The 19,642-nt window shown below is 35.7% G+C and overlaps 4 protein-coding genes across 5 annotated transcripts in view; 1 reads left to right on the top strand and 3 right to left on the bottom strand.

The window, feature by feature from the left end:
* Nucleotides 1-19,642, top strand: part of LOC124416793 (protein numb) — an 87,644-nt gene that overhangs the window by 15,820 nt on the left and 52,182 nt on the right. For both annotated transcript variants that reach the window (XM_046898126.1, XM_046898125.1), the window contains exon 2: nt 127-172. The gene's annotated coding sequence lies outside the window, so the exon portion shown is untranslated. The remainder of the gene's footprint in view (nt 1-126; nt 173-19,642) is intronic.
* LOC124416794 lies at nt 4,607-7,850 on the bottom strand. The gene is made up of 5 exons (XM_046898128.1): nt 7,575-7,850; nt 6,707-6,934; nt 6,260-6,556; nt 5,579-5,797; nt 4,607-4,852 (listed from the first exon to the last, which is right to left on the bottom strand). The coding sequence occupies exons 1-4, from the start codon at nt 7,821-7,823 to the stop codon at nt 5,579-5,581; spliced, it is 993 nt and encodes a 330-aa protein (XP_046754084.1). The 5' UTR covers nt 7,824-7,850; the 3' UTR covers nt 4,607-4,852.
* On the bottom strand, nt 8,345-11,661 carry LOC124416795. Its single transcript, XM_046898129.1, has 4 exons — nt 11,560-11,661; nt 11,208-11,411; nt 9,543-9,845; nt 8,345-8,645 (listed from the first exon to the last, which is right to left on the bottom strand). The coding sequence occupies exons 1-4, from the start codon at nt 11,602-11,604 to the stop codon at nt 8,454-8,456; spliced, it is 744 nt and encodes a 247-aa protein (XP_046754085.1). The 5' UTR covers nt 11,605-11,661; the 3' UTR covers nt 8,345-8,453.
* LOC124416796 lies at nt 15,003-17,856 on the bottom strand. Its single transcript, XM_046898130.1, has 4 exons — nt 17,767-17,856; nt 16,530-16,589; nt 16,100-16,372; nt 15,003-15,307 (listed from the first exon to the last, which is right to left on the bottom strand). Exons 1-4 carry the CDS (start codon nt 17,809-17,811, stop codon nt 15,107-15,109), a joined length of 579 nt encoding a protein of 192 aa, XP_046754086.1. The 5' UTR covers nt 17,812-17,856; the 3' UTR covers nt 15,003-15,106.

The raw sequence follows: 19,642 nt of genomic DNA, 5'->3' as shown, positions 1-19,642 counted from the left end.
AGCGAAAATTACAAAGTCTTATTCCGTTTCAGCGATTAATCAATATCATATACCTTTAATTTAGTAAATCGTGTTATGAACTTTAGTTTATAATCTTCTTGTGTAACCATTTGCTATTTGTTTCAGATTTGATGACAGTATCTGGTTCGACGAATTTATTATACTACTAAAGGTGAGAATGCATTTTATTACCTATATGATAATTGACGTTTTGTTACAATAACATTAATTATTCATTGGGTAACTATATGAGGGAAATTGTTTGAATTCGCAACGTCATCTACACATGGCAAAAAAGACCGATTACTATTAATTTGGGTGAAAAAGTTTACAACCAAAAATTCATGGCAACAAGATGGATCATTGATTTACTCTGATAAAGTAAAACAGCGGAGAAAAAAAAGATACTTCATGTGGGTAATTGTGAGATTTTAGGTCGCAAGCAGTTTTTAACCGTTTGTGGTATTTTGGTAAAATTAAATCATTAATAAGTTTGTGATACATTCAAAATATCCTGTAATGACTAAAAAATTTTGCGACATCGAGTGATATGGTCTTCGAATTACACGATAATCTCATGTCATTATTTAAAATATTTGAAATCAAAGACAAGGAACTTGATCGATAATATTAAATCCTTATGTATCATTCGAGCAAATCGTTTCAAATATTTTTGAAATCCCTATGAAATCGCGACAAGTCTTGTCTTAGTTTAGTTATAATGTATTTTCATTTTTTCTAAGATATTCACATTTTTACTGTCTATATTCATCTTGGTGTATGTGTAACACGTTGAATGATGTAAATTTCAACTCACCGAGGCTCGCGAAAAATTTTTAAATAGCAAAAGATAAAAAACTGTTCCCAAAAAGCTTGTACGATCAGGCCATGCTTATCTTTTTTACACCCCATTAAAAAGTCTAAACAGAGTTGTTTGAATTGCGCGTATGTTTGCGCAGCACATTAATTAATTACCCGTGAGGGTCGAGGCTCAATTTAGGATCAGATATACGTAATGGAGCAGCGTTTTTCTCAACTACTACAGGATCTCGCAAACTGGTCTTCAAGTATTGATCCAACGCTGAAGGGATGCTGCGAATCACGCCCAGCTCGGAGACCACTCCCTATACCTATATGTATTTTATGGACCTCTCTGTTTTATCGACGGGTTCGAAAAAAGGAACACGATAATAACCGCCATATTATGAATATAATTTAGGATAAAAATTAGAATCCATATTTTTTCTTCTTATATTATTGAGAGAGTTTGATTCGTCTTACACAAATACGGCGAAAAGTAAATGATGTTGGACTTGAACGTGTCGCTGTTTTACCGACAGCCTTTTTTTTCGTTTGTAGGTAACAAAATCGCTTCAAAGTTTGAGAAATCGCACAGTTTTACGATCGTGTTGGTGTGGTCGATGAAAAACGTTCCAAATTTAATTGAAAAATACCGAAAATCTATGCGGGAGGCGGCTACATAGTTGCATGTCATAACCTCAAAACGATTGAAAATCGGTCAGGCTGAAACTGAAAGTAGGTAATATATCATTATTTGGGGAGAAAAATAATGTTAAAGAGAAAAAAATTCCAAAATCTAACTTCTATTGATCTTTATATTTACTTAAGATCAATCAGGTTCTCCCTGTACTTCATAATATGTATATTACAATTGTAAAGGGAGTTTTTTGGTTATGATTTTTACACTGAATTCGAAATATACACCGATTATTATTATGATTTATCACCGTTGTTATTATTGTTATTTTTTGTGTAACAATATGGCAATAAGGTCGAAAGTTATTGCAATGTAGTCAGATTCGGCACTGAAGTGATTCGAAGTTTTGAAATTTTTGTTTTTAAAAAGGACGGGAGGTCTGATGTAGCTGGAAACGATTTCCTCAATTTTCAGAGCCCCCTTTCTTCCTATACGTTCTACGCCTGAACGAGAGGAATCCAATATTCGACGCACCGGCGTCACCGAATTACGTTTCAAATTACACGGGCGGATTTTCTCTTCTTCCTTATTTCTTCACTTATCGCTTGTAGGTACTACATTCTCTCTCGTTTTCTCTTTATTCGCTAATGGACTTTCCGCATCCAAATACGTATTCCAACCTGAAAAGTAATCTAGATTACTAATTCGCTTGGTCAAAAGTGAGGCAATTGAAAAAGATTTTCGTAACAGAATAATTAAAAAAATCTTTCACTGCAGTTCCGATCAATTATTCAAGTATCATGAATTCTTTGCCTTGAATTTCATTTCAATTACGGCGAATTTTATTACACTTTATGTAATAGATGTGTAAGTATCTAATTTTTTTTTTTTTTTTCAATCACGCTGTCTAATTTTATCGTTATTTAGTGATCGAGACTTGAATCGGGATGGGACCAATTCACGATTCCCGCTTTTTTCGACTAGTTGGCGGGAAGCCGTATTAATTGTTGTTAGAAATTCGAACGCTGAAGACGGAGAGTGGAAATCGGAGACATTCGGTGCGTGTAGAAGTGCAGGCAAATGGTCAAACTCCATCCGGTTCAAAAGGCTTCACAACTTTCCCATATAAACGTGAGAATCAGCGGTTCAAATTGTTTCATGTTCTTTTTTTTCCGGAATTATTTACTAGATATTTCATATAAATCTTTTAAATGCAAGAATTCCTTGCAGAGTATTATTGGCGGATTTTAAAGTAATTGTTGAAAAATAAATCGTAACTTTGCAAGACTTGATGTACTTTAAAAATATTGCACGATATAACCTAACTTTTCAATATTTATAATATTTGATACAGATTTCGTAATATTTGCAGTAACATTGTAACATAATAATTTTGTGAGGTTAGAAATATTTAACGATCAGACATACATATTGTGCAATACTGAAGGCGTTGAAGGCAGCATTGAACAACGATTTCCATGATTATTCAACTTTTTGAAGTTTTTTTTTCACATTACACAATATTTCCGATACATTGCAGAACAGTAACAGTTTGTGAGACTTGAAATTTTTGCACAATATTGCAGACATATTTCAGCAAAGTAACACAGTAAGGTTTTGAAATATTTTAGATATATTGCGGAAGCAGAAACCATACCGCAAAGCAGCTTTGAAATATTTCAAACACTTCAGATATTTTGTGCAATATTTTAGAAACATTGCAACAGATTAACAGTTTGTGAGGTTTCAAATATTTATGATATATTCTGGAAGCACAAACACCACAGCTGAGCAGCTTTGCAATGTTTGAAACTTTTCATTCATACTTCGAAATATTTAAGAAACGTAGCAGCAAAGCAACTGTCTGAGTCTTTAAACATTTTAGATATATTTCATAACATTGAAGAAACAAACTAACTATACAACATTCGTTGAAAATTCAAACATTGTTGTAACATTTCTAAATTTTTCTCGGTGTGTGTATAAAATTACGAAAATACTTCCATACACTTTTTATGTTTCAGTGACAATTTAATTGCACTACAGAAATATTGCGACAATGCTTCTGTAACATTGCCGGATCCCTGATAAACTAATCAATTGGTTCATTGACCTTGTGTCTCGAACCACAAACTGCGATATCACGGGTTCAAGGTCACCTGAAAGGTCACGCTCGAGTCACCAACTCGTTTTATAATTCACATCCTGTTCATGATTATACACACTTGCCCTCCTTGAAATTCAATTATCTTCCTTCCTTTACACTGTGACCTTGATCGCTTCTGGGCTCAAATTTGCAAACAATTGATATGCATTTTCACGTAATTCATACCATGTGATGTATCGTATTCCATTTCAAAGGTGCAAAGCTCACATAAACTTTTGTAACAACAATAAAACTTGGTGCATCCATTTTACAGCGTTTCAAGAATACAGAAATATCTTTACAATTAAGGAGTTTTATCATTAAAATTGCCTTTCGTTTCTTTTAATTATAGTGAACCTGGTGTAGCTATGGCTTTACAAAGCACTTACAAAGTTTAGTTCATGTAATTTAGAAACCAAATTCAGTCATTTAAAAATCTAGTTACGTGCGCCAATAAAGTTCTGGTTAATTATAGTTCCAAAGAAGTTTAATAAATGATTTCAATCATTTTAACTCTTCATTTCAGCTCACGCAACTAAATTATGAAGAAAATTTTCCTATTTAATAACTTACTAGAAATGATATAATACACAGTTAAAATCGTAATACTTACGATAAATGAAATTGATGAGTCTTCGGATGTTTTTACTATTTAATGTTGAATACGACGATATTGATTGTTACGCGGTAAATCGTCCCAACACATGCATGCAGTCTTGTATTATTGTTATCTATCATTTACATACATTGCAATCGGCTGAAATGTATAAGAAAATGAGAGATTTATCGTGGAAATTAAGATTGCAACGAGTCCATTGACAGCTAATAATTATCTACTTCACATATAGTCTCATTAGTAATATATACAATGAAGTTGCAATGAAATATGCAGTAAAAAATCCTGTCGATACTTACTTAAAATTCACTTTACTAATGCTGAGTCGCATTATGTTTCTAATTCAATTGCTACCTACAATCGTGAGGTTGATTTGAGCAAATGAACTGATTGTTTCTTTTCTTTTTTCTTCCCGGTAACTTAATTTAATTTCAGTCCGATCCTTCCGTTCACTGACGCTATATGTTTAACAGTTTAGTGAGACTAACGGATTCCTTTCACGTCTGGCGAATGAAACAGCACGTGTGCTAATTTCTATTAATCACTTAAGGCTGATTAGATATCTTGTCCTGCATGTGAATTATAGGGTAGTTGAATTGCTTGCAATCTCTTCCTGACAAGCCGATCAGATTAACTGTCATAGTCCGAAAACCTGTGCATGGAATGAATAGTTAATTGATAAACAATTTTAAACATTTTTTTCGCATTTTGTACTGGTCATTATTTTTATATTAATGTTTGAATTTGTTCGTAGAAAGTTGAAAAATTGACCATTGAGAAATTGAGTTGATGAGAAAAGTAATTGGCAAAAAAATTAGTTTTATACAAATTTATTATCATCCAGTGACGAAATTGCTAATATTTTGAATTACACGTAACACGTTTGTATTCTACATCTTTAGTCCAATTGGCTATATAAGTAATACTATCAATTTTTTTACGAACAGATGTAATCGGTGAAAAAACATTGCGATAACATATGTCTCGTCTTGACATTGCGTTGGAATCTCGGTTGAAATAATCTGGCTGTATCTAAAATGATGTTAGATAATAGATATTGATTAATTGTAATTAAATTTCCTGCGATATCTCCTGCAGAAAGAATTACGAAGACGTAGAAGATCGTTAAATTGTTATGAAAGACTTCGTCAACTTTGTGTTTTAGATATTTTTATAAGCATTGCACAGTTCTTACCTCCTTTTTTTCATTACGTTAAGTCGGTATTTATAGCCTAAGATTGAATTCTCGTTTGGATATCCCATGCAGCGAGACCGGTTCTTAAACTCGCTGCAGATTACAATTAACTGGTTCGACGTTTCGAACAATTCAACATACGGTGAATCGAAAATTGAGAAAGTATAATACTGTATAAAATACTTATTGAATTCCTGAGAAGTTTCCATCGATAGAATTCACGTCGGTAATGCAGGCCTCGATTTTAGATAAGGTGATCTGCGCTTCATCGATAAAGCCCAAAATGGCGGCGGCGGAACCACAGTTCGTGATTATGAGACTGTTGATTTGGAAGAAAACGGAAGTGGCGTCCGCCAATATCGAAAATGTTCGTTCAGCAAATGTGCGAGATTCAACTGAAGCCTGAGAAAAATGTTCTGCTTAGAAAATTCTTCAGTTAACGGAAAATATATGTGTCGGCACTGTGGTGTTGGTACACATGGTGTGCCTAGAACTCCTACACACGCCCGTTTTATCGAGGTCAAAGCCTTCAAGTGTGATGTGTACCAACTGTCTAAAGAAATCCCTATATTGCTAGGGAATTATTTCTCTGGCGAACGCTACACTGCTCGGCAATGCCATAATGTGTAGTTTCGGTGTGTGCTACTTAAAATCCCGCTCATTTTTTCCCCACGCAGATTCAACGTCACAACAATTAATCACCACCGATCTAGGGTATTTTGGCGCCGTTGGTACACGTTTTACTTAAGTCCAGACCAGTGCGAGAGAGAAGCTTTTTTTGGAGAAAAAAGCTGCACTCCTAGGCACACCACGTGTACTCATACCACGGTAGGCACAGGCTGAAAAGTGGTGCAGAAAACTTACGGATTTGAAAAAATCCACAGCCTGAAGAACCGCCTTAACCTCCTTGCTCTTCATTGAATCCGTAAAAATGTCTTCGGCGATATTGACGAGGGAATTTAGACGCCCAATTCCGCATCTTACCGACGAAATTGTCGCTTCGATGTACTTTTCAGTTCTTTCAATTTTCTTGTGAACACAGGTGTTCGTCTCGAGGAGAATTTCTATCGCTCTTGATTCGACGCTAAAGCCCAACGCTGTGCATTCATTCACATCGATTCTACTGGAAGCCGTTAACAGACTGTTCATTTGTTTTCCAAACTGAAAATTCGATTTGAATTCGAATTGAAAACGTTTAGTGATTATAAGTTGGAACGAATTTTATTCTTTAATTCTTCTCTCCATTTGGAGTTAGCGCTTGGTAGAAATTGTTTATAATGATAATAAATTAATTTGTCTCATAATAATTACCAAAGTTAGAGTATCGTTTACGATATCGCTGTTATTTTTCTGAATCCTCATGGCGGATATTTCCAAATTTTCAAATAGCTTCTCGAATTCGGTAATCGCTGAATGAGCTCCAACGATCGCGGATTTCACTTCCTTCTTGAAATTTCTCAGGGCTGCTTCCAGTGCTTTGTTTGAGTCAGTCGAAGAAAGGGACGTAGGTGATGTAACGCCAATTATTACAGACGCCAGCTGGCAATTACAGTTTACCATCAACAAAAATGATCAGTAAATCCATTAATTAATGACGCTAACGAATTATTTTAGCGTTAAAATATTTCAACCACGAAATTGCTTATACTGTTGAAAAACATAGTTTTCTAGTACATCGAATTTAGAAAGTATTCTATCAAGTGTGTAAAATGTATACCATGTCTACTAAGAAAGTAAAAAAATGGGCAAGTCAAGGTTCTCGACACATTGTCTTGTGGAGGAACCGAATTACAAAATCTCTATCGGAAAGTAAAGGTATTTCGGAAACATAGAATTTATTATAAGACTAGCAATGTATTCTTCGATTTATGATGATTTAAAATATTACAACAAATCATTCGGTAACCGATTTTATTAAACAGGGATGGAATATCAAAAGCAGTTTTTCTATGATAAAAAGGTTGTGGCGCTAAAAATGAAGAAAAATCGGTAAAGACGTAACAAACCAAAAAATGAAAAAAATCGTGTTCAGCCGAACATTTAAGTGAATAATTGATTTCATCAAACTTTACCTTATACTTCATAATTTCATAATTATTAACGAACAATCAGGGGAATATTTTTCACAGCGCCTAAATTTTTATAAAATCGGCAGCAAATGAAGCTCGTTTTTACTTACGTGGGCGAGAAAAATTAAGTTGAAAATGATTCGAAGCATTTCCATGACGAAGCCTGCAGGATTCCTGAACGAAGACTGAATATTTCTGTGTCGAATTGAATGTGTGTATACACAGTTGTTTACCGCACTGTGGTTCTGAGCAAACTTACGATCGGCGGAAAATACATGTGTCAGCAGTGGAAAAAAATAACAAGAACGAACGAAGAAATTTGTTGGTACAAACCTGCGAAATACCTCACGTTTTTTCATATGCTCAACAGATAAACGTAACTGCACAATGGTTCGCGAATATACTTCTTCTAGCGGACGGTAATTATTATTTCGTGCCGATTCTCGCAGTCGAGCGATAGGAAATCGTATATTTTTAACGCTTTTAAGTGCGTTTTAACGTAAAAGTTTGCCGTTTGTTTTACACGCTGCTTAGAAGTATTAAATTACTGAAGTGAATGAAAATTGAACAATTAAATTTACAAGAGAAGAAGAATTTATGGAAATGGTTACTCAACGATTTCAAAAAAGATTGGACTATTTTTTGTACTATCAGTAAATTTTTTATTGTTCATTCCTATCGCGACCCGATTTATGTCTCATATTTTTGAGTTACGAACGAATGAATTTAGAAGAATAAATTATCGTAAAACTTCAAACTTCTACAAAATTGAATTAATTACGTGAAGATCATAGATCAAAGGAAAATAGAATCTTTAGTCTCCTAATTTCTGATGTGGAGTTAATATAAAAGTGATTGGATGGGATTAACAATATAAACTTTTGTGATAAAATTTTTTGTTTTATTTCTCGAGTTCTATTCGTCATGCTCATCTTGATGGGGCTGTCACAAAATAATAACCGCCCTTTCTGATCCTGAAAGAAAAAAGCTCAGGCTCTGATGCAGGCATCGATATTGTCATAAACGATCGCCGCATCGGAAATCAAGGCTGTGATTCCACTGCTGGCTGTATTTGCACAAGCCGCCACTCGGCTTTGGTAGCCGTCGTACAGGGACCTGGAAACTGCGATGTCGATGACCAATTCGAACCTGACGACCAGGCTGCTGACCGACATGTGAATCTGGAAAAAGTGGGAAATCGAACAAGCAAACGGTGGTAAAAAATCGGGAAAAGAGAATAAACCGTTTCAAAAATATTCAGCAATACTCTTTGTACCAATGAAATTCAAACAAAATAAGCTACAAGATATCAAAAATTCGATAAGTGTTTTCATAATTATAACGTTCAAAATGAACTAACTGGTCTTTTATGGCCGATTCAACCGTTTTTTTTTTGGGTCCATCGTAGAGATATTCAGAGATTGTCTGGAAATAATTTTCTAAATGGTTATCTCCGTAGTAGATGAAAATTTTGGATTTGTAAAAGTACCGTACACCAGGTGTTCGTATCCATGATAAAATTTGTTCGTTATGACAGTAACATGAAGTGAGATTTTTTCAAAGCTTTCTAATCGATTCGTCGGCATTTGCTCAGCCAGCGAAATGAGCCCTAAACGTCGAGATCGGACAAAGAACACCAGAGTTTAACCAGTTTGAACATTTTGATTACAAAACCTTTTGGCTTTTCTTCAATTGTCGATACCTTAGCTTGCTTTCTCAAAGTCTGCTCAGATTCATGTCTTATCACACGGTATACATATATGTTGTTTTATTGGAATTCAACATCATCTTTCCTTCTATTTGCCTTTTCAAGACCTTCAATATTCAAAACCTCTCAAAATTACTGTACACTCGAATGTTTCCGCAAAAATTCCGGAATCTACGTAAAATATTTCAAAAGCTGTAAAATGACTTTGCTGCAATGCTCTGTAATATTGCGAACTGTGTCTCAAATATTGTTAATCATGAAAAGTTAGGTTATATCGCGCAATGTTGACTCCTGATTCGGTTAGTTAATACAACCTATTGCTATGCTTTCTCAACTTGAGAAGAAACTGATCGAAACAGTTTTTACTCACTATCTGAACGCAGGCGAAAGCTTGAGACGCGTCGGATGCTGTTTGCTCGCTGTTCTCGTATGACGTCATGCAGTTCTGAGCCATTGATTGCATGTAGTCGAGAGTGCTCAGCTGCGAGTTCACGTAGAACTCGGTGATCGCTTTCTCTGCCGAAGCCTGCCTCACTTCTCTTTCCATACAGGGTTCGGCTTCATCGAGAATTCCGTCCGATCTTAACCTCAATGGTGCGGCAAAATCGGTGCACGAATTCACGTTTTCGGAAGGCTGTACGCTATCCAAAAGCGATCCCAGCGCCGCTTCGAACTAGAAGTTTGAATTTCGAGTCTCGTCAATTCCCGAATTTTGTGGGTATTCAATAGTAAGAATCGTGTAGAAACGGAACATTTTATCAACTCATTTTTTACATTAAATTGATGATATTGCAAACTGAAATTTAGCGAATATGGCATTCGTGGGACTTTTTTTTCTCGTTACTGTTACCAAAAGAAGTTGAAATGCTTCTCGTAAGGCAAAAATCAACTTTTAGAGAAACGTAGTCTTCGAATTTGATTCGAATATTTTACACTTATATAATTTATAAAAATTATTCTTATTTCTAAATGTTATCAATTCGATATGCGTTTTGTTGAAATTACACTAATACAACTGTTTCCTATAGCAATTATATCTGTAGGTAAAGAAGGAATAGAATAGAGAGATAGTTGGTAAAGATGTAGAGGAACAGTAAGTAATGAAGGAACGAAGGAGCACGAATAATCTAGAGATAAGAAGTTCTGGAAGGATAATCTACTAGAGAGAGACAAGGTATGTATATAGGAAGAGGAGGGAGACAGTAAGTCAGTTTGCAGTGAAAAGATATGTGTAAACATTGAGAGTAAATGAAGATAATAAAACAACCAAAGTGTCCTATTTAACTTTTATTAACACGTTTGAATGTCGCGAATATTTGTTTCCATAAAAATCTCGCAAATTTCGGTTAAAAACAAATTCAAGTATATACCTCAATCACTATTTAAAAATTGAATAGCTCAACGAATCGTTGGCTTTTTTTTGCTTTTTCTGATCAACTGAACATAACTTTGATATTGTTTCTTGCCGAAACTTTCATTAGTGAAAAATATTTCTGACTATTTTTGAAAATATATAATTTACAAAATTTGAAAATTTTTTTAAAAAACTTCAATAAATAAAATTTAACGTATTGATATCTACTGACGCTTGATTAGAACTCCACTAAGGTTTTGATACTGACATTTTTATACAAACAATTATTAGGTATTCTTAGAGCATAAAGAAATCGAAATTGAAGGTTAATTTCATAGAGAACTTAAAATTAAATTTTAAATAACAATTCTGTTCGCAAATTTTTTGAACATCTATTGACAATGTGAATAAACGACAAAAACTTTTCAGCGATTTGATAGAAAAACTTGATGATATATTTTGAAAAGAGTTTACTGTAGTCTGGTATTTTTCTATGTGATAAAGTCGGACAAAACATCTGAAAATTTTACTATTATTGGATGAAAACATTGACAAATAATCTGAGTTTATTAAAACTTTCATGACCCTTCTGAAATAATTTCGAAAAATCGTATCCAATATTTTTTTCACCTATGGGTAATTCTTCGAACTTGGACAACAAACAGCGAGAAACTGACTCACGTTATCATTGAATTCCTTCACGGTGCCGTCAATCGTTGCCAAATTTGAGGCAGCAGTTTCGCTCAATTTGTCGAAAAGTCCTTGCAGCTCATTTTTATACGTCGCAGAATCCTCATTGACTGTTTCAACCATGGTATTAACTTGCCTGAGAAGCCTGTCGGCTTGACCAGCGATAATAGCTTGCGCCGAAATCACACTAGGGCCCTTTTGGAGGAAGAAGAAAAAGGCTTGATCAATATTCAACAGGAATTATTCAAGCTGACAGCGAAATTTCCGCCCCCTTTTGAAAAAAACGAACCCAAGAAATGCTCCATATAATAATATTTCAGGCGGTGTTTAACTATCTACTCACAAAGGCCACTGATATGAAACAGAATAATCCCATGAGTGTCGCCATCTTCGATTAATTGGGACCGAGAGTTTTGCCCTACACGAACAACGCTTGATTTAATTTAACCAGCATATTCGGATTCCGCGGATGTTTTATAGGGGCACTTTATCTAATTTTAGTCCAATCGCTTTGGTGAATCAAAATCAATATATCAAGGCTAATAATCAGGTATTTTGATGTTTAATCAATCCGATTAACTAATTCTTCATCGGAGATATCACAGTATTATGAGTTCTGCGGAAGGTATCGTCAAAAATGGTTGTACAAATTTACAGAATTACAGACTCTATAAAATCGAGTGTCCAAATTATTTTCAGTTCTATGATTCTGTCAAATTTTCGGGATTTTGATGTTTATTGAATAGCAAAACTTTGAACTATATTTAGCTGTTTTCTAGATTTTTGAATGATCATAAGATGAAATGTTCCAAACAAATAATTCAAATGTTTTGGAAGATGATTTTATCACCCATATTTGACACATAAATTCACAATTTTGCGAATAAGATATTTTTCAGCTATGAACCGAAAAACATTATTTAAGTAAATTATACAAATGCTAGGTTACCGATCAATTGTTATGCAGTAGAACATTAGTATTTTGCTTAGACCAAGAAATTGTTTAGAATAATTATACTCGATTTCTATTTAGGATTACAAATAACAATGTAAAAAATGAGGGAATATGAAGCTCAGATAAAAATATATGCACTATATGTATAATAATTGATGAGTTTATAATTCAATTTTTTAACATTAGTTATGGGGGTACGTAAAATAACATCTTGTAGAAGCAATAGACTCCGTAATCTTATCTTTGTAGTAATTGACGAACGATGACGTTGATAAAGCAATTTAATTAGCACAATCTCTGGGCGGATAAATGGAATTGATTCGCATGTATCGCAAAACATGGCAATTTGTGTTTTGCGATTTCTAAATTCAAAAGTATTGTGAACAAAAAACACTCAATGTCAACATTGACTTCTAAAATATTCAGTTTATCAAAAATCTGTCAAAGCTAGGGTTCGAAGGGCTTACTTATTGACCATTCTCGCAAAACGGAATGGCTGTTTTATCTGCTCTGAGAAAATGTACAAGCTACGATATTTTCTATTGGAAAATGTCCTCATCACGTCGGAACCTGGTGTCGGCGCCATTTTATCACCAGATAACCTATGTTTCCAATTTTAATGGAGGCAAATCGTAATTCTTTGGGTTTCAAATTACTCATGTCAGATAAATTAATGAAACGTAATCAACTATATACCTGTTTTACCATCCACAAGTGAAAAGCTCGGTCGATGGTTAGCTGTCAGCTTGGTTGCATGGAGCTGGCAACGTAGCAATTCCCTGTTCTCGATCCGGCGCCCAGTTCAAATACATCTTGTTGTAATAATAAACTTAATAAAAGTTTATTTATCTTTATGCCAATTATTCTCTTGAATACAACAGGAGCAGGCCTGTTACTAGAGCAGATAACCAGACGAATACCTACATTGGTGACCCCGAATTTGTGTTCAGAAAACGTGTAAACATTGTGGGATTTCTCAAATGAGTGCATGCTGAATAGCTGTCACAAATACTCTGAGAAAGAGTTACATCCATTTGAAGTGTTTCATATCAGTGAGTGTTTCAAATTAAATCATAGAAACGCTTGTTAAGTTAGTAAAAACAAGATGCAATTATTTTTTCAGCAGAATTCCATAAGAATGATATTGAAGAATTAAGTTCCTGAGATACGAATGTCGGATTCTTTCTTAGGACAGCGTTCCAAGTTAACGGTGATTCGAAAATAAGCGAAATCCCTAAGTTATTTTAAACGTCATTTCACTTGTTGGAAGAAAACTTCAATACCCTTTCAAAATCTACGCGTAATCTCGAAGAATCAGGTTCAAAGTATAATAATTATGGGACTTTACTTGTGCAGGTGAGTTCGTTTAGTCAACAATATTTTATTACAAGGCTTTGACACGTGTCTAGTACCTGGCCTGAATATCGTCAGAACACAAAATTCGCTGTTTTAGATGATCCACTTTTCGAGACACTCCGGTGTTTCTTGGACAGCATTGTTAAAGTTCGCGGTCATAGTTGCATCGGTGATGGTCGTGGTGCGAGACTTTACCAAGGATTTGCGGCTACTTCGGTGGTCCAGGTGGTCAAGATGCATTTGCCAGCGTTCGCAAAGATCTACGAACATGGTTTATAAAGTTTCACCTCGAACCGAATACAATGTCGTATAGCAAATAATACTGTAGGCATATAGCAACAACGTAGCTTTGCAAAGTTTCAAATATTTTATGGATATTGTGCAATATGTAATATGTATGTACATACATACAAATGATTACGCCAAAAAAGGAAAACATTGGCAAGTAATGCATGGTATTGATCGCTGTTGTCGGTCGAGGAAACTGTTTCAGTGTTCAGGTTAATTACCGACGGTGAAATTTGGTCTACCATTCTATCTACGATTTCGTCTATGTCCCATCATTTTCTTTCTCCCTCGATTGCGTGTTTAACAAAATTGTTCCAGTGTTGGGCCGTCACTCGAGCAACTCTTTTTTCAAGCAATCCTTTCACGTCTGGCAATTTTATGGTGGTATTATTGGTTTTTATGTATCCCTTGTTTTAGTTTACTTCTTTCCCTTTCCTTGGTAACCACTCTAAGATGGCTGCTTTCCTTCACGAAGTATTTGGTAGCTTCTCTAGTTTCACGGAACGATATGGAGCATTGTCCATAACTATCACGCAGTTTTCGCCAAGCGACGGTAAAACCTTTTTGATATCCATGGTCGCTCCTGGGCAGCACCCAATTTCGGCGTCGACGGGGCAAAATGGGCATTGCATGGGCGGGGACCTGACCAAAACGGACGACTTTTGTCGTGATCCTGAGTCTATTCTCTCGTTGGACGAAGGATAGATCGTTTTTCCGTGAGAGCATGAGTGGAAATTTGAGAGCGAAGTTCAACAGATCGTGTTTGAAATTATATTGCAGCGTATTATAGTAAACTTTAACACATAGTACAAACTTGAAGATTGAATCAGTGACACGTCTAGGAAATATTGAAAAATATTTCCAGATTCTTGATCGACGGAGGAAGGCTTTTGTGAAAAACCTTTGCACGAGGTTTCTTTGATAAAATTAGGAAGATGGAAAATTTTGAGATAGAGAAAACAGAGACAAATTTTTGGAGCAATTATCATTTCTTGTATTTGAATATACTTCCTCTTATATGACTATAACGTTTTTTCATGAGAATGGAGCTAATTTTCCATAATTTTCGCACGTTGAATCTAGATAACGAAAGAAAAAAGAACGGTGTCGGTAATACATAAAATACATTAAATACAACGTAAAAACGCAATTCAATGAAGAGTGAAGTGTGAATTTGAAAAACTTGATTTCAATGCTGGGGATCATATTTTATTGAAGAACTTTGGTACAGGTGTGGTATTTGGCCTGCGTGAGCTCAGAGCACAGCTGAGATGCGGTCAGACGCGCCATTTTAGCTAGTCCATTTTTTGACACACTGAACTGTTTCTTGGACAGCGCTTTTGAAGTTCGCGGCCGCAGCTGTCTCGGCGATGGTTTCGACGCAGGACTTTGCTTGGGATTTAATGGTACTATTGGCCTTACATAATTCCCAAGCTGCGGATGCTTCGGTGGTCCAGGCGCTCAACATGTATTTGACAGCCCCTTCGATTATCTGCAAACATGGTTTACACAATTTCACCTCGAACCGAATACAATCTCATTACTGATCTCTATACGAACTAAACGACTGATTAACGTCCTTGGCCCGAGTTTATTAGAAGGAGATGAAATCGACACCAGCACTTTAATAGCCTAAATGGAACTAACGAATCACGTGGCTCACTAGAACTGGTAGCAGGTCAACGTTCCTACAGACACGGGGCCTTGTTGTTCTTCAAGTAAGGATAGGTAAAGTGAAAAAGAGAAAAACATTGCAATTTTGTTTACGAGATGGACGCACGCATTCAAGCTCTCCCACGCTGTACCGTGTGACTAAATCTGTTTCTGATAGGCTATCATCCACGTGACCCGTTAGTTCAACTCCTGGTATTGCAGCGCTAGTGTCGGTTTTTGGTGCTTCTAATAGTGAAAGCTGGAAATGTACAGGAGCCAGCCATCTCATACAATAAGTAATATGTAACAGCAACGTAGCTTTGCAAATTTTGAAATACTTCACGGATATTGTGTAATATTTCAGAAACATTGCAGCAACGTAACTTTGCTGCATCACCGCGGTATCTCTTACAATATTTCGACCCCCGGCAGGAACTTGATCCATTCCTGCCATATGTCAGCACTTCTTTCCGTGCAAGCGTATCACTACAGTATTGTTTCAAATTGCAATTATCCTGTAAATTGTACCGTTAGGATTGTTTTTCCGGTATTTAATAACGAGAAATCGGTATTTCGAGATATTCCGAAGTGATTTATAAGCATATATTCTATAAAATCCAAATATACTCACAGCTGCATAGCACTTGACGTAGTCCCACATATCTTCCGTACAGGCACACGTAGCGCCTTCCGTGAAAGTTGCTATTAGTTTGTCAATAATTTCCAATAGCGCAGTATCGTCCGGGTTTTCGGATTCGACGGCGGCTTTCAATTCCGTGAGGCATGATACGCTGCTATTCAGTTGAATTTCGGAAGACAGCTGCTCTATGTCCCAAGACTGTTCCATGCACGTTTGATTTGTAATAGGCGTGTTTGCGACGAGTTTTAGAAGATTCTCCCAGTTCTGTTAGGGCAGCGTAAATTCTTTATGAACAAAAACTTATGCGACACCAAATTGGTGCAGCCCTAATGTACAAGCGGCAGTAAGTTTGATATTTCAGCTATGCATGGCACCATGCTAAATACACAAAATGAAAGTTGGAAATTTCCAATATACTCACTTCCGACATGGATTTGAAGACAGAACGACTGGTACCAAATATGCCGCCGCCTTGAACGCTCTGGAAATTATACGTTCTTCAGCATCAGTTCGTTATTATAATAATAATAATACAAAATAATGACAATAAGAAATAAAGGAGATTTGTTTGAATCGCGTATTTCCTAATCGTGCCTTTATTTCAATGTAACTTCTTGTTCGTGATTTCCAACTGATTGTTCAAACTCATAAAAGACATTGTCGTCACGGTTACGGAAGTATTTTAATATCTAAAAGCTTTGCTCGGGCTTGCGTGAAAAATCTTAAGCTCCGAACATTTCCTGAATAAATTGGTTATTTACAAATTTCAAGGAAATTTCGTATTCTCATCTTTTTGATTGGAACTTTGCTGTCGAATAAGATTTGACAGTCAGTGAGCTTATTTTCTCAGTCGATCGATAGAAAGAGTATTTGAATACGCAAATCTAGTTTTCATACGTAAATGAGGCTGATTACTAAGTTACTTTTCACATTTTCAAAACTGTATTGTTGATGACGTTTGTGTATTTATCGATCAAATTTGTGTAGGCGTTGAGCTGTGAGCACAAGGAAGTTTTGAAATTTTCCATTTTTGGCAGCTTTTCTCGAAAGCTGCTCAGATCCCGATTTTCAGACGAGGTATGAGTTTTCCGAAATTCGATCGGCATCCGTCTATATTCGACGAAGCTGGTGAAATGTTACGCACGCAGAACATGATTGTACTTATAAGAATTCACGGATGCAGCGACTTGGAATATTCGCTAATCTCAATATCTACAAATTGCCTATTCAAAAAAAAATAAGATCCTCGTAATCCCAAAGTTCAAAAAACAGTGAATTACGAGAAACAAATTTCTGCCGAGTCGTAGGAGAACTTGGAAAAATATGTTGGATCGATTAAAGAGTTTGTAAGATCTATCCGTGAATCTCAGTGCTACAATCCAGGAAAATATTCGGGGAAGATTTTACATTTTCGTTTTTCCGATTTTGGGTTTTCATCACAAAAGTATGTCCCAGAAATTAAGCTTATTTATGCAGTTGGAAGATACAACAATTATTTTATATAAGACAATAGGCTTCAGACGAGACATTTCAGTTATAACATATCGAACAAATTTTGATGTAGGCATGGCCAATCGTGAAAACATTCTGCAATATCTGAAAACTCGGGAGTTTTCATAATTCATGATTACTCTGGTTTATTATTGAATAAAACTTACGGAAGCGATGAGCAAAACGAACAGGGTAGTTAAGGACTTGACCATCTTGAACTTGTTGATCTTCGGACTAACTGATTATTTCTTGAACTTCGCACACTTTTATACCCCCCTAAACGCGCGTGAAAAAGAGGCGTGATGGCGGAAGTCTGTTAAATAAAATATTATGGTCAACCGACCACGAATTAGAAATTAAATCCGAAATGAAATATTAAAAATGTTACACCTACGTTCGCCAGTTGCAACTTTATGGCTAATAACGGAGATTGACATAACCATGAATACATTTGTGAACTAGATAAGCACTACATTAAAATTTTCTAATCTCAGTCATAATACTGTATATTGTACACGTACTGCACGATTACAAGTGACGATGTTATCTATCCACTGCAAAAAATCGTGAATGTAGCGTCCATAAAAGATGTTTGTCGCAAAAAACCACAATATAACACTTTTAGGATTAAATTAAATCTGGCAGTGGAAAAAGATTTTTTTTCAACCTCTTCCGTTTCTGCATCTTTCAACTAAGATGGCTGATTTTTTTAAACGAAGGTTACTCGAATTTCACCTTAACTGCACTTTTTCGACTAGAAAACATAATCAAGGGGCAGCCGTCAATACATTTTTTTTCTCAAGATAGGTTTTTGAATTGTTGACAAAACTCACCCCATGAAAACAATCTGATGAGTAGAACTTTTATTTGAAAGTTTTCAAATGTATGTCCACTTTAACGAACAACCGTTCTGAGAGAGTTAAGTCAAGGTCATCAAGAAACTGATTTTCCGAAAATCCAAAATTGTCGAATTGCAATCACCTTTCTGACACTCTCGTGGTATGCGAGGTTTGTGAAGACTCGTAGTTGATTTGGGTGGATCATCCTCGATATCCTGTGATTCGGATAAGATTCCAACAACAAACAACACTAATATTACCAAATAGGTGGGCCATACTTCAGGGACTGACTTTATGAAGGAAACCTGTCATTTTCGTTTTGACGAGGGCAGTTTTGTTTCAAAGTTTTGTTTCCGGGTCGTAGCAAATGAGAGAAATAAATTTTCAAATCGTAAAGAAATCCGAAACTTTAACAATCGTTTGATACGGATAGGAATATTTGCCTGTAAAACGCCTAAATATAGCGCGTCCGCATGGCGCTAAAGTTTGCGCGGTTGACAACCTGCAGGCGTCGGAAAAAGAATATCGCTATGCATGCCTATTAAAACACAACGTCTCTCTGTCTGTCTGTCCCCACATGTTCGCTTATAACTCTCAAACTCCGAGATCAATTTTGAATATTTTTTTTCCTGTGGATAGCTGCAACGTCCAGTCGGGTTTTAGGCTATGTTTCGTTACAACCGCATCCATAGTCTTGGAGATATTTATAAGCTAAATCGCAATGGGATCACACACTTATGTGAACTCGGCTCGGACTGAATAGCTCTAACAGATAGAGGAAAGTTATGTTGAAGGGTTTTTAAGGTCTCGACAAGCTCTACAAAAATCGGCAGAGAATTTTACCATCCACATAGGTAGTTGGTACGCCGTGCGGTGAAGGGGGGGTCTCCGGTGAAATTTCGATACAATCGAGTTTTTCGTTTTTTGAAATGACTAAAACAGATGTGACAAACATTCCTTACAACAAGATTTAGATCGTGGTGGTACGTACCCTGAAAAAAATTTCAATCTTTTGCAATGAAAGTGAAAATGAAAGTGATTTAATTTAGTTTTTTTTTTTCGGGAACCATACTACCACGACATAAATTTTGTTGAAAGGAATTTTTAGTTACATCATTTTTAGTCATTTTAAAATCACAAAAGCTCGACAACATCAAAATTTCAGGGAAGTTCCTCCTTCAGGAAATGAAAATTTTTTATCCGC

The sequence above is a fragment of the Diprion similis genome, chromosome 3 (genome assembly GCF_021155765.1).
Source record: "Diprion similis isolate iyDipSimi1 chromosome 3, iyDipSimi1.1, whole genome shotgun sequence".
NCBI lineage: Eukaryota > Metazoa > Arthropoda > Insecta > Hymenoptera > Diprionidae > Diprion > Diprion similis.
This window is presented reverse-complemented; position numbering and strand designations above follow the sequence as displayed.